Source organism: Lonchura striata, chromosome 3, assembly GCF_046129695.1.
Source record: "Lonchura striata isolate bLonStr1 chromosome 3, bLonStr1.mat, whole genome shotgun sequence".
Classification (NCBI taxonomy): Eukaryota; Metazoa; Chordata; class Aves; order Passeriformes; family Estrildidae; genus Lonchura; species Lonchura striata.
In genome coordinates this window covers 21320001-21334121 of record NC_134605.1, presented here as the reverse complement: position 1 = coordinate 21334121, position 14121 = coordinate 21320001, and the positions used below count along the sequence as shown (strand labels likewise).

At 35.6% G+C, this 14121-nt stretch overlaps 1 protein-coding gene across 31 annotated transcripts in view; it reads left to right on the top strand.

The window, feature by feature from the left end:
- NRXN1 (neurexin 1) overlaps positions 1-14121 on the top strand; it is a 669257-nt gene that overhangs the window by 210860 nt on the left and 444276 nt on the right. For all 31 annotated transcript variants that reach the window (XM_077781934.1, XM_021540205.3, XM_021540201.3 and 28 more), the window contains one exon: positions 14091-14121. This exon is cut by the window's right edge and continues 271 nt beyond it. In XM_077781934.1, coding sequence (XP_077638060.1) covers positions 14091-14121 — 31 coding nt within the window. The remainder of the gene's footprint in view (positions 1-14090) is intronic.

Genomic DNA, 14121 nt, shown 5'->3' with positions numbered 1-14121 from the left:
ATTGTTGTAGGTCACAGTAAGAAAATGTTTAATCTTTCTGCATTCATCTATGTACATTCAAGGCATTGGGAGGTCTACAGAGACTGAATTAAATTTAAGTGTATCAGAAATGAGCAGGGTGTTTTAAGAAAAATGTGAAAAAGTTATAACTTTGGGAGCTGTTCATAATTGGTTTTGTTCTGACAAGAAAAGATACAGCAAAAATTGGGTCACTACTCAAGTTACAGCTCAATTAATGACAGAAAGCTGTGGGTGTATAGCAGCCAAAACACAGAATTATCCTGCATCTGCCCACTTGAGGTTTTGTGGTTTACTTGGTTCAGAGATCATTTCTGTGGTCAGCTGTGCCTATAGGAAAAAAGTGTTGGGCTGGAGTGAGTAAGCACAGGATGTTGTAGATCATCTGAAAGTTATTCTACAAAACTAGTAAAGTGTTAAGAGAATGAAAACATAATTCTAGGCTTGAAAAATTGATGACATTGAGAGGAAGATTTAGTGTCATTTTGTGAGTCTTGAGAGAAGCCAAGGAATATTAAAAGTTGTCTTGTCCTAACACTACTCACTAGCCAGGGAGAAATATATGGATGGTGATTATTGCACTACCAGGAATGGCTCAAGATGCAGCTTATTTTGATACCAATTTGGAAATCCATGGTAAATTCCTGAGTTTTAATAGAAATTTTAGCTGCACTTTCTCTTTATTCTGAAGCAGTTCTTTGCTAATACAAGAGTAAATGAATTTAGTAATTTAATGGCTAATTTCCTTTGCTAGGCATCCACTTGACAGAAGACCCACAACAGGATGGGTGAAGAAAAGTTCTGTTTTTTTACTGTGTTCTGAGGAACTATGGCAGATTTCTGTTCAGATTTTCTTTGTGCTTACACAAAAAGCCCCAAAATGTGAAAGATGAGGATAGAAAATAAAAATGGGGAGCCTGAAGCTGCTTAAATTAGTCTGTGTTTCTTGTATGGCAGCATGGAAAGTTGGTTATTAATTTAATATTTGGGGAGTAGGGAAATAAATGAGAGGTGTAGGAGGAAAAAACAAGAGCTGCAGGACCTGCCCTTGGATACATGAAATATTCCTAATGTCATGGCTAACAGACTGATGAATGCTGCCTGCTTTTGCTTATGAGATAGAAATATTTCAGTGTCATATTGTCTCCATAGCCACAGACAAAACTACAAACAAATAATCCTTGAATAATAAAATAATCAATTTATCCTCTAAATTTTGTTTTACTTCTAAATTTCAGTTCAGGAATCCAATGAAAATTAACTCAGGTAGAAGTGAGTTAAGAAAGAATAGACTGCTAGTCTGCAAATTTCTTATTTAATGACAATTAAGAAGAATTATTAATTATTCACATACTTTTAATTTTAAATCATTTATATCTGTACCATTTCATTTGATTACTGTGATATAATGTTACCTCAAAAATGGAACTGATGGACAGGATTCTAAAATACTTTAACACAGCTTCCTATTAGTTTTGAATCCAAACCCTTGGGAAGTCCATAAGGTGTAGGAGCCTTGGGGAGAAATAGAGATAATAATTGCAGAATTATTTCTTCACAGATGCAGTAATTCCCTTTCCTGAAAGTTCAGAAAGGTTTAAATTATTTTATGAACATAATAACTGATCTGGTGGTTCTGTGATGAATGCTAGTGTGTTTTGTCAAGAACTCTTCAATTTTAATTAATTTAAAGTATCCAGAGTAGTAATCAAATAGCTTTAGAAGTGTAATGGCATGTATTCAGAATCAAATGTCTTGTGTATTGTGCATAAAGGGCTTTACTTTTTTTCTCGGGGTGCTATAAAATAAGGAGGGATTTTAGAAAAACAAAATTATATTCAGAAACACAAAGAAAACAGTAGGGTTGTAGAAGAAGGTTGAATTAATAGCCTGTGTAACTCAGAGTGCAAGCATTTTCTGTATATTGATCCTGTCACTCTGGCTACTGCATGATGGCATTTTCCTAAAGTAATAAATGTAAAGCCCCACCAGCCTCTGGGGCTGTGCATCTAAACAGCTGATGGGTAATTACATGAGACCTATGAGGCACAGGTGGGAGAGAAAAAAAATGAAGGCTGCTGGGGAGAGCATTTGTGTTCAAATTATTATTTGAAGCAAACTTTCACTGACTCTGTACTGTAGAGGGAATTTTTTTTTCTTTTGCTCTGAGGGGAGAAGAAGGGGTTTATTACGTTGGATTTTTCCATAGAATTTGTTCTATGCTGCAGTACATACAATCAATCTGATTGTAGTCCTTACTCCTGATTCCTGTGTGCTTTCGTGTGAGACCAACAGTCATGCTCAAGCTGTGCAGAAGGAACCAGACTGTGGTTCCTGCTGTTGTTGACACAGGCTTCAGTCTTGCATTTTTTTTCCACATTGGTTTGGAGATGGAAGTTTGTGGAAAGTAGATGTTGGTTGCCAAAACATTTGGTGAAGGATACAGACTCCACTGCTTTTTTCCCTGCCTTCTCCAGTTGATGGTTTAGTGGAGTACCAGCAGCTGTGGGGAACACAATCTTAGTGCCTTGAAAGGTGGAGAAACTTCAGACCCTGAATGCAGATTAGATTCTTGAAAAAGGAAGAGTACCCAAACCTGAAATTTATGTAATGTGATTGTCAGTAGTGTGTCACAGCTTTTTTCTTTTGATTATCCTTTGTAAGATATGTTAAATTATATTTTCAGTTACGCTTTCTTCTGTAAGTGTTTTTTGGATGATTACAGTCTTGTTTCTATTTCACATCTGTAGGGCAGAAGGCTGTAAATAATTCTAAGCTCCTATGCAGTAATAATAAATATTGAAGCATTTTAAGCAGTTATTTTAGACAAGTTCCTGGAGGGGTGAAATTACTTCTTAATATCTAATGTTTCCAAAATGAGGCAGTATCTCTGACAGCATCACTCTTTTTCTATCTCCATCTTCTTTCTACCCCTTCCATTACCTGAGAAGTGAGTTGTTATATTTTATCTTTGATCCATGCAATGATGCAAATATGTTACATTATCTATGACACTCTAAGTATCTCACCTTCTTAGACATATTTATTGCATAAAGAGTAGGATAAAGTACCAGTGGTGCAAATGTGCTGTTTTCAGTGGAATTTACCAGCAGATATCTTGGCTCAGTCATGACAGCAAATCTTTCCTCTAAAATATCAATACAGCACTAGAGTCCAATTATTTTTATACTCTGCTAATCTTCTTTTGCTTTTACAGTGTTCCTGCAGGCTTCTATAAAAAGGCTATTGGTAAGCTCAGTAGGGAGGCCTCCTTATCAAGTAGTTTCAAAGACTTATGACTTCTGAAAAAATAAGGAGGTAATACTGAGTTAATGGAGAAAGGGGCTAGTCAGTCTTCAAAAAACTAAATGTAAAGTATATATAATACTGATTTACTACTTGCAGTAGTTTTCTTGGATTTTCACAGATGTTATAATAAGACTTGGAGAGAGTTAGAAATCTTTTATATTTTTAAAATACATGCCTATTTAAATATAAATCTAGACATAGCTCTTTTTATATACTCATAGCTGGAAATAAATCAGTGCACATATAGTTTTAAAGCTATGGTCAGACAAAGAAACCTGCTTATCAGTTTTTGAAAGTCTCATTTAAAAGAAAAGTTGGTATCAAGAGTAGATCTTGAAAGCCTTATTTTGTTATAGCTTACTGGAAGAATGTTAGAACATTATAAAACTCTGATTAAGAGTGAGTGTAGGAGAGCCAAGAGCCAAGCCCTGGTATTTCTTGAAGAGAAGAATGAGTGCTGTGGAAGAGGACCTGGGGGTCGTGGTGAACCACAAGCTATCCCTGAGCCAGCGGTGTGTCCTTGTGGCCAAGAAGGCCAATGGTGTCCTGGGGTGCATCAGGAACTGCATTGCCAGCAGGTTGAGGGAGGTGATCCTGACCCCCTACTCAGCCCTGGTGAGGCACATGTGGAGTGCTGTGTCCAGTTCTGGGCTCCTCAGGATGAGAGAGATCTGGGGCTCCTGGAGCAGGTCCAGTGGAGGGCTACAAAGATGATCAAGGGTCTGGAGATCCTCTGTTATGAGGAAAGTCTGAGGGAGCTGGGGCTGTTCAGCCCTGAGGAGAGAGGACTAAGAACCTCATCAATGTCTCTGATGGGAAAGATGTCAGAGGATGGACCAGGCTCTTCTCAATAGGACAAGAGGCAATGGACAGGAACTGATCGATAAGAGATTCCACTGGAACATAAGAACTTCCCTGTGAAGGTAACCATGAACTAGGATGGACCGCTCAGATAAGGTGTGGAATCTCCCTTGCTGGAGAGATTCCAGAACCATCTGGAGACAATCTTGTGCCTTGTGCTGTGGTGTGACCCTGCTTGTGCAGGGAGAGCAGACCAAATGTCCCACTGTGGTCCCTTCCAGCTTGACCAATTCTGTGATTCTGTTTAGCAATAGCAAGAATTATCTTGTTTAAAAACTAGCAACAGTTACATGAAACATGTGAAAGTATCCATCAAATTTCTTTGAACAGTATCCTCCTGTATCATGTTATGGAGGTAAGCTTTAGAGAATCATGGAAGAAGGTGTGGGGGGAATGGACTTCAGAACTTTAATATTTCATTGATGTCTTGCTATGTGTTTAGGAAGCTTTTCTATGATACAGAATTGTAATGTCCATAAGTGGGCTTGTTTCATGAAGTGGCTTTGTAGTGGCAATGACTTATTTCAGCAGCAATTTTTTTCTTAAAATTGTTATGTAGCTGCTAGTATTCCTTTAAAACTTTATGTAAGTTGCATTGATGACTATCTGCGGTTATTAGCAAAAAACCCTACCTGTTTGCAGTCAAATAAATCAGATTTTGAGATTGTCACATGTGAAATTATCATCTGACTATCTCTGGTTGTTATTTATGCAAAACCCTGGTGTGTTATACTCAGTAACAGGCTTTTGCTTATGTGGGCAGTGTTTTTTCTTCAGCATTCCCCATGTTCTGAAATACTATGGCCTAAGTTTTGATTTGGGGTTGGAAGAAGGGGTATGAAAACTAGACATATCCTATCAAACCACTACAAAAATAATGGTAGTTTTGCTTTTTTCTTTATTGAAAGAAAAAAGTGAGAGTGTTAATTTAAGAGGCAACAATATTGCAAGAAAAGCAAAAAATAGCTACAATACATTCATGTAGAATATCATCTGTCACACTTCTGCAGATTTCATTAATCTTTACTCTTTTCCATAAAATTTATTAAATTAGTTTTAATTCAGTCTACCTTTTCACCTATCCTTAACACCCTACTTTTATATATTCCTTTATCTGACTGCTGCAGATGAAATACAAATAGAGGTGTGAGAGATTTTTTATTATTAAGGTTTTTTCTGATCTTCAAATGTTATTGGGGATTTCCAGTGGCTGCTGATTAGTGAGAACACTGACCAGCATACAGCTTAGCCAACCTTTGCCTCTCAGCAGGAATTGCAGCACAATAAGAAAGGTCTCTAAAGGAGGAAAAACTAAGATACAGGGAAGAAGAGAGCAGAGGGCATCATTGAAACAAAAGGTAAAAGAACCTGAAAGTAATAGGTCAAAACATTTCTAGGAAGATATGTTGCAGCCTCTGGAGATGGTAACAGCACTATCATAACCATCAAGGTTTTCTGTGGTTTGGGAAGTCCTTTCAAGTGTTTCATCTGAATTTTTAAACAGTCATTTCCTGGTTCTGGATTTGCCCTTGAATGTTTCTTCCCATACATCTGCAGGTGGTTGCAGTTCTGTGTAAATACCTGTGGGTGTTTTCCTCTGCCAAGTACAGACAGTTCAGCTGCTTTTATTACCATGACCTTGACCAGAATCCCTGTTATACAAATAGTTACTAATATTTTTTCAATTTGCCTCCATTTAAAAATACACATTTATTTTTTTAACTGTGGACACATAGGTGGTTCTCCTTTCAAGAGCAGAAGGTTGTCTCTTCCAAATTCAATCCACTAAATATCTGTGCTGGGCTCATTGATTAAAGGCTTCTGTTGTTCTTAGTGCTTTGTCCATCAGTTACATTCATAAAAGTAAAATATCATTAGTCATTGATAGTGATAATTAATCAATTTGGAGGAAGCTTATCTGAGTTTTTAATGAAATTTATCAGATATTGGAGTTCAGCACCAATTATTCAAACCAAATTAAATTGGCACTATTCTTTTGCTCACTAAATGAAAATTCTTCTACTTTTGTCATTCTTTGGAAGAAAAAACTGTTTCAAAAAACACTATATTGAATTTCTTATAACTCTTACTTCAGTTTTTAATAATAATGTTTCTGATTCCGTAACTCATTTTAACACCTGACCTATGTATGGATGGTGGCTGACGGTAATTCTGGTGTGCCAAAATAAATATCAAATGCATCACAAGAAAGCAGATTTATCCTGATACTACTACTTATATGCAGCCTTATGTTAAAAATATAGTTCTGGCTGAATTACTTTCCACATGACAATGAATTGAGATAATGAAGCTCAAAGAGTATTTTTGACTAATACTTTGCCTCTTTTGAGAAGTTTTGAGCTCAGAACTAATCAATAAAAAAGAGTTATTTTACTCTTTGTAGCTGACATGGAAATTCCTTTCACTTCATTTGAGGAGGCAGGGTTGCAAAGAGATATTAGATGGCTTGTTTAGATCAAATATTTCTAGTGTAGCAACAGGCCATTAGCACATTTCTGTGCTTGTTATTTTGAACAGAAGATTTCTTCAGCTGAGACTTCAGCTTCTCAGATTCCTTTTGTTGCTGTAGGATCCTTTCATAGAATGTCTTCATGTGCTCAGTAACTCGGAAAGATTTTTCTTTGTATGAATCTTTTTTATATGTGAAAAATCTTTCTTAAATGAGAGTATCCTCAACAGGCTGGAAGATGTAATAAAGCAACTGTTTTCACATTACATTTCCATGTTTATAGGAAGACCAAGAGCTATAAATAGCTTCTTATAAACATGTTTTGAAGACTAACATAGCGATCCCACTGACTTTTCCCAAATGTTTTTATGTAGCTATTTCTTCAGTGTTACAATCTTAGGCAGAGAGAGGAAAAAAAAAAAGTGACAGTTTTGTCCATCTCCTCCGGAAGATGTTTTACTTTTCCAAAACCATGCTGGATTTCTTTTTACTGTGTCAAATGCAATGTATTCCTGTAATACCCCTCTGAGACAAGTGCAAAACTGTTTTTATAGCAGTGGCTCATCATGTACATAATACCATTGCAGTGGCATTCCCCCTGCATCTCTGGAAAGCTTATTGCTACAAAGGGCTTCTTTTAACAGGAGTTAATTAGGACTAGAAAATTGCTTGTTGTTTTTTATTGCATCTAAACCCCAGGACATGCTGCACTAATCCTCTAGTGCTGTGTGGTGCCATACGAATGGTATTCAATTGATGTCTCAGAAGTTTCTTTTTAGCTTTGAAACTGTTCCTTATCAGATAATTTAACTCATTAACTCTTTCTATGCATCAAGTGTGTTAGCTGGGGATTATTTTCTTCCTTGTTCTTTCATTTGAAAGGTGTGTTTAAATATAACCCCCCCCAAAAAAAAACAAAACAAAACAAAAACAAAAAAACCACACCAATTTTATGTTCTTCTCCTATTCCACGTTTTTACTCAGAACAATGAAAAACAAATGCGACTCATTTGGAAAACTCTCAGCAAGGATGAAGGTGCTACTGCTTTGTCCAAGGCTCTACAGAAAATGGTTTTTTATCTAAGACAGAGAATGCTTTCTATTTTTGCAAGAATTATTGCATTTGATTTTTGCTCAAAGCAAACTAATTCTAATTTTGCAGTTTAGCTGTAAAGTCTGTAGGAACCTTGAAGCCTGGAAAAGGCCTTTGGAAAGTTGTCCAGCATGTTTTTTAGCTTGCTGCAGAAACTGAAGCCTGTATTTTTTTGGTGGTATATTTCTGCTCTGGTTTCCCAACTTCTTAGCAAAGTTCATAAGTGAATTTTAAGGCAACAGTAAGGTTGAGGAAAAGTAGTTTCTCTTGTGAATGTAGGTGATGTGAGAGTATTTGGCATTTTGCAGTTTATTCTTAATTTAGCAAGAATGCCTTTAAAATCACAATTTCCAACTTTGGGGTTTTGAGTAATTTTTTGATGCGTTATCATTATGATATGAAGTGCAGGGTACTGCAATCCACTTCTTAATGATGCAGCTGCTAATTAGAAAAAGGTTCTCCTATTTTCACCTTCTAGTTCTTTAGTATTTCATGTACACTAAGATGGCACCATTCCTGAAAACTCCTGCTTGCTTTCCTCTCCCTCCCCAGATGCAAATCTCCTTTTGAAGTGCATACTCTGTGTGATTAAATAAAAGGACATGAAAATTAGTGAGGAAATTGCATGGTGTAGCCATTTTAGTTATGAATTTAAATGGCTGTTTAGCAAAATGGAGTAATTTATCACTTATCTAGTGTTCCCTGCAAGTCATTTGTCATGAGTAGCAACTATCTTAATTTTATTCTAATCTGAGATGGTGGGAAGGGATCAGAGGTTCATACTTCTTGTGATTGGCTACTGATTTAATGATTATATGCGAAACAAAACAGGAGCTGGAAAACTTTCTTAAGTTTCTTTGCCTCATGATATTCTACCTGACTTTGTATCAGTTATGCTGTTAAATTTTTCTCAGCAGGTATAATTTTTCTTTGTACTTCATTTTTCTGCAATGGATATTAGTTTTATGTTGGACACCAGTAGTGCAAGCTTTGGTGCCCAGGATCACAGGTGCAGTGCGAGATAAACCATGTTCTGATAGTACATTCCAGGAACAGGGATTATGGCAGTCCAAAAGCACTTGGTTATAAAAACTAATCAAGTTTTTCTTTGTCATGGTTGTGAGTGGAACACTTTCTGCCAGAGAAAGGCTTGGATTGGTTTGCCAGATCCCTCAGATTCCTGAATCCCTGAATCTGTGGAATGAGTAGACATTTCTACAGCCTTTTTTCTTTTTTTTTTTTTTTTTTTTTTTGCAAAAGGATAATTTGAAATAATAATAAGGAGCCCTTGAGAAGTAATTCCTCAGTCCTTCAGAATAAATTGCTAATGGTCTTTAACTTTTCCAGTTTTGTTCTCATGTTAGGCATGAGAACAAAACTGATTACCTCATAATAAAACATGATTACCTCATAATAAAATTATTCCCTCACAAAGAGAAAAGACACAGATATCTGTACTTACTAGAGAGGGAAGGGAGCATTAAAAAATAGAAAATATACATGTAGATATTTCTCAGTTGTGGATTTGGAATCATGAATCTGATGTTTTTTTCTCCAAATTTCTTCCTTGGAATCTTCTGTGGAGACTTGTTTAGAGGGCAAATAGTATAGTTTCTGGAAAGGAAAAGAAAAAGATTGTGAGAAATGAAAGAAACCAGGGAAGATTCTTCTATTAAAAAAAGTTATTTGCAAGACATAGGAACAGAAAACTGCTAGTGCAGAACAAGAGCAGTACTTGTAAAAGTTAACTCAACCCTAACTGATAAAGCAGATCTTCTGCATTCTCTCAGAATGAATTTCTTAGGCTTTAACATAATTCCATCATTTTTATTGGTTTCATACTTAAGTCTTAATTTTTTTTAAACTAGACAGTATTATTTTGGTGTCTTTGAGTGCCTGTGTTTTATTTCTAAATGCAACTTGATCATCCTTTATTATGTGTTTGGAAAAAAACCCAATCAAATTCAATATGATAATTGGAGAATACGGTCCTTGTAATTTTTTGTCTCAAGATCCGGGGAGTGATGTACTAATGGAAGAGCAGTGTGCTGAGGTACTTTGTGCATGATGCAACCTGAGGCTACTCCAGGTTCAGCAGTGCACACCTTGTGTGGAAAGTATTCCCTTTGGATGGAATAGCAAGCCATTGGCCTGTGATTACTGCAAAGTTTGCCACAGAAGCAGTAGTTCAGGCTGGCTGGTTTTATTGTATCAGTCATTCTTGTTAATGACTTTGTCTATGTGCTGTTTTAGTGTAGTTTTCCTAAGCTGCATTACTTTTTCAGAATGACCTTATAAGTTTATATACTGATGGTGTAGCGGATAAATGTTTGAATTTTAAATTGCTGTGAAATGGAGCACTGAACAGTACATCTGGGAACATACTAGACAGTGGTTTGGCATAATTTATTTATTCAGAACACATTTAACATTTTGAAGATTGTAGAGAAGCAACTTGGTTGTTAGAAGTAGAGTATCTGAGGTGGCAGATTATTCTCTGGCAGTAATTATTTTGGGAGACAGATAAATTGACAGCACTCTACCAGGTTTTGTTGTGTAATAATTAGATGGGTTTGTCACATCGTTGTTGGGGTTTAGTTAATAAACTTTTGGGTTCTCATGTAAAGGAACATTCCACCTATGAATAAACAGATTTGATTTACTCTTGCTGCAATTTTATTTCTCTCGTCTATGGTTCCATTGTTGTTACTACCTAATAAGATCAAAGCATCTAGTCCTATGTTTGTGATTTAAATCGGGCATGGGCGCATGATCAGATTAATATGGATACAGCCAGACCTAGTTTATGATGTAATACTGCCAGTGGGATGGGTGGAAGTGCAATAAAGCTCAGCATAGTGCTTATGTAGGACTGTAAATTCTTCTACAACCCATGGAAGTATTGCTTCCATGTGCTTTATCAGACTAAGGGTTAAATGATCTTCCAAAGAGTTGAATACTAAACTGCTGTTGACTCCAATTGGGCAAAGAAACAAGCCCTTCCTGCAGCTACAGGTGCTTTAATAGAGTGCTTCCCTTGTTTGAATGCTTTTTGTGACACAAACAGATTGTGCCATTCTATATTTGCACATCTCCTGTAATTCCAGATTTTCACTGCCATAATACGCAACAATCTACAGTACTCAAAATTCAGAATAAAAACATGTTAAACTCTTTTATGGTGTTCCTATTATCTTGTGCTTTTCTATGCAGGTAATTACATTTTAATCATTAAATGAATTGCAACACTTCACACTGGCTAGAATGACTGCTATGCATTTTTAATGGTTTCTCTAAGTGTCATTAAGTGATAATTTGAAAAAATAAACAAACAACCAGCAGTTTACACAACTGGTTATTAATGAAGCCTGTTCTTAATTTGCTTAAAGGATCAACAAAAATTGTGGTATGAAATGTAGCAACAGATTGAGTGGGTTTTCTTACATAAAACATTTGAATGTGTTATGGATGTTTTTAAATGCCCATTCTAAATACATACATTCCTATCAAGTGTAAAATAGAGCATCCTTTTTATATTTAAAGGTTTATACAGTGTTGATTGCCAATATTATTTAGTGGCTTTTCTGTCCTGCACTTAAACATTTTGACTCGCGCCTTCTGCTCTGTGGTTTGGTTTTCAGTGACAAAGCACAAAAAAGATTTGTAACCTAATTTCCTCTTCTTGGTTTTCCTGACTCTTTGCTAGCCTGTGGCAAACCTGTGGGTGTTTCACCTCCCATCTTCCCATTTCAGAGCTGGGCACGGCAAGGCAGATGTGGAGTTGCTGTGCCCAATCAATTCCCAAATATCAATGCTAGATTGAGAGAAAATATGCCTGAGGTTTCAGCCAAATGATCATAACAGGGAAGTTTAATTTTTTGTGAGGAATTAATTACTCTTAAGACTGGAGAAATTTGGAGTTATTTTATTGGTATCCCCTGTCCTGCTTCAAATAATTTATGTAATATTTTTAGTTTGACCTAACTAGAATATTGTCATAGAAGGTGTTTGAATACATGGCATAGAAACAGCATAAAAATAGCAAATAATGGTTTTTTTGGGTTTGTCAAGTGAGCAGAAAAGATAGTTTGGTAGGAAAAGCATGCAGTTAGTATCTTTATCTGGTGTTCATATTTGCTCACCAAAATGTTTTCTCTGAGGTAAAATGCTGTGCACAGTTGAGTTTTTTGTTTAGAAGTGAAATTCAGTTTTTAAGCAAATGAATGCTAGTTTGATGTAAATCAAATAATTATGTAAATAAATGATGCAAATAAGTATTGTGTTTGAAATTTTTTATTTGATGATATTGAGTATCATGGACTATATTTTGAAGCTAAAAGGAATGAGAGAGGATGAAAAAAATTAACAGTGAATTCTGCAGGGGTATTGCTTGAAGAATTACTGAAGTTTTTTCTTGGATGAACTGCTTGCTTCTTCAAGTCCTTGTTTAGGAATAATTTATTTTAAAAGGGCCTGGTGTGTACTTCAGTTCCATACATTTTTGTGTCTGTGTGAATGATCAGAAGCAGTTTACAGTGCATAATGTGTGTACATAAATATTTTGCATGTTGGTACATTTATGTCCTTCTTTTTTTTTTTTTTTTTTTTTTTTGTACAGTCATTAAGTACCTGGGACAAAACAAATACAAGGGTGCTGCATCTGTTTTATCATCTCTCCATTGTAGGTATTCATGCTGCTTTAATATGCCTGTGCAGCAAGCACCCATAGCAAATAAATTTGTGCTTGAGTGTTTTATGCTTTTATTAAATATTCATTAGATGAGATGCAGGCTGCTGCTTTGAGTGCATTGAAACCCTAGAAAATTCATTGTTTGTGAATCCTTTATGCACCATGAGCCAAGGTGCTCCTCCTCTACTGAAACATGTCAGGATCCAGGATGTGTTGCTATCAGTTGCTATAGAGCTGAATCTTGCTTTGAGCTCTAAAGAGAGCATAATAGATAGTCATTTTGAGTTTCTTACATTATAGTGTAGTATGATTTGGCTACTGTCACAAAAAAACTTCCACCAAAAAAAAAAAAAAAAAAAAAAAAACACACACCAAAAAACCCCACAACCCACCAGGAATTCTGCAGCAAATCTGAAAGTACTTCAAGTAAACAAACAGTAATAAACTTCTAATGTTCTTATTACAAAGCAAAGTAAAAGCAAAATCCAATCATTGCCTGGTTCCTTATCTGATGTATTTTGCAGTTATTCTGAACTTACTCTCCTATCTAGGGAGAAGCATTTTCAATATTTAGGATCAATATATTAGTGTTTAGGCTACAACAGAGGACAAATGCACCCAAGGACTTCTCAAAAAAACCTGTGTCCTCCCACCTGTATTTTGCATATTCTGTCATTCACTGGTCTCTTAAATTCATACTTTTATTCCCTTTACCTATGTATTTATGCATATGTTTTGGGTTTGTTCTGATGGTATTGCACTGTGTGTAGCTCTGTCCTGGAGATTGAGTTTATCCTGAAGAAGGGTGGAATTTGACATCCTCAGATTTTCACACCTTCCTTCTTACACTTCATAAAACCTGCATGTTTTCATTGGGATTTTATTAACTTATTATTAGCTAAACAGATTATTTTTGCCTTTTTAAGCTCTAAATTCCATACACTTCTAGTGTGAGGTCTGTGTACATGTTGGTGCATAAGATTTTAGGGAAAATGTAATCTCCATATATGTTATACTTTTTTGTCTGAGATTGAAACCTTAGCTATTTGTGTTTCACCTTCAGGAAAAACTAAGAAAAATAACCTGTATGGTACATACTAGCTAGTAAAAGTATACCCCAGCAAAAAAAAACCTAACTTATTCATTTACTGATTCATGTTAACTTGCTGTCTGGCACAGTGCTATATAAAGCTTTAAGGTAGATTCTTAAATTAATTCTTTGTAGCTTTAGTTTGTTCAAAACCTCAGGCAGAGCTACTGGAAGTATGTAGGTTACTGTTTCTTTTTGAGGTGTCGTAATTTTAGTGAGAGTTGGGAAGGAAAAGATCTGTGTTTTGACAAGAAAGGTTATATATTTAGATGTGTTTCAGATCATCTTGCTTAAATAGCATTAATACAATTTCTGGTACAGTTTATTTTCCGAGTTTAATCGTGTGATGAAAATTCTGTTATAGAATAGTTTAAAAGTATATTCACAGTAAAATTAATTTATCTCCTTCCTTCATGGATTTTAAGTGTTTTAAATAAATTATTTTTTGATACAGTGCTTACACTAATACTGTTAAATTAGCTATGAAAATAATTCATGCAAGTTGCCTTTAATTAAGTGCCAGCGATTTATTTGTTTTTCCTCTCCTTTTGTTTGCCAGGAAAAGAAGAATATATTGCAACATTTAAGGG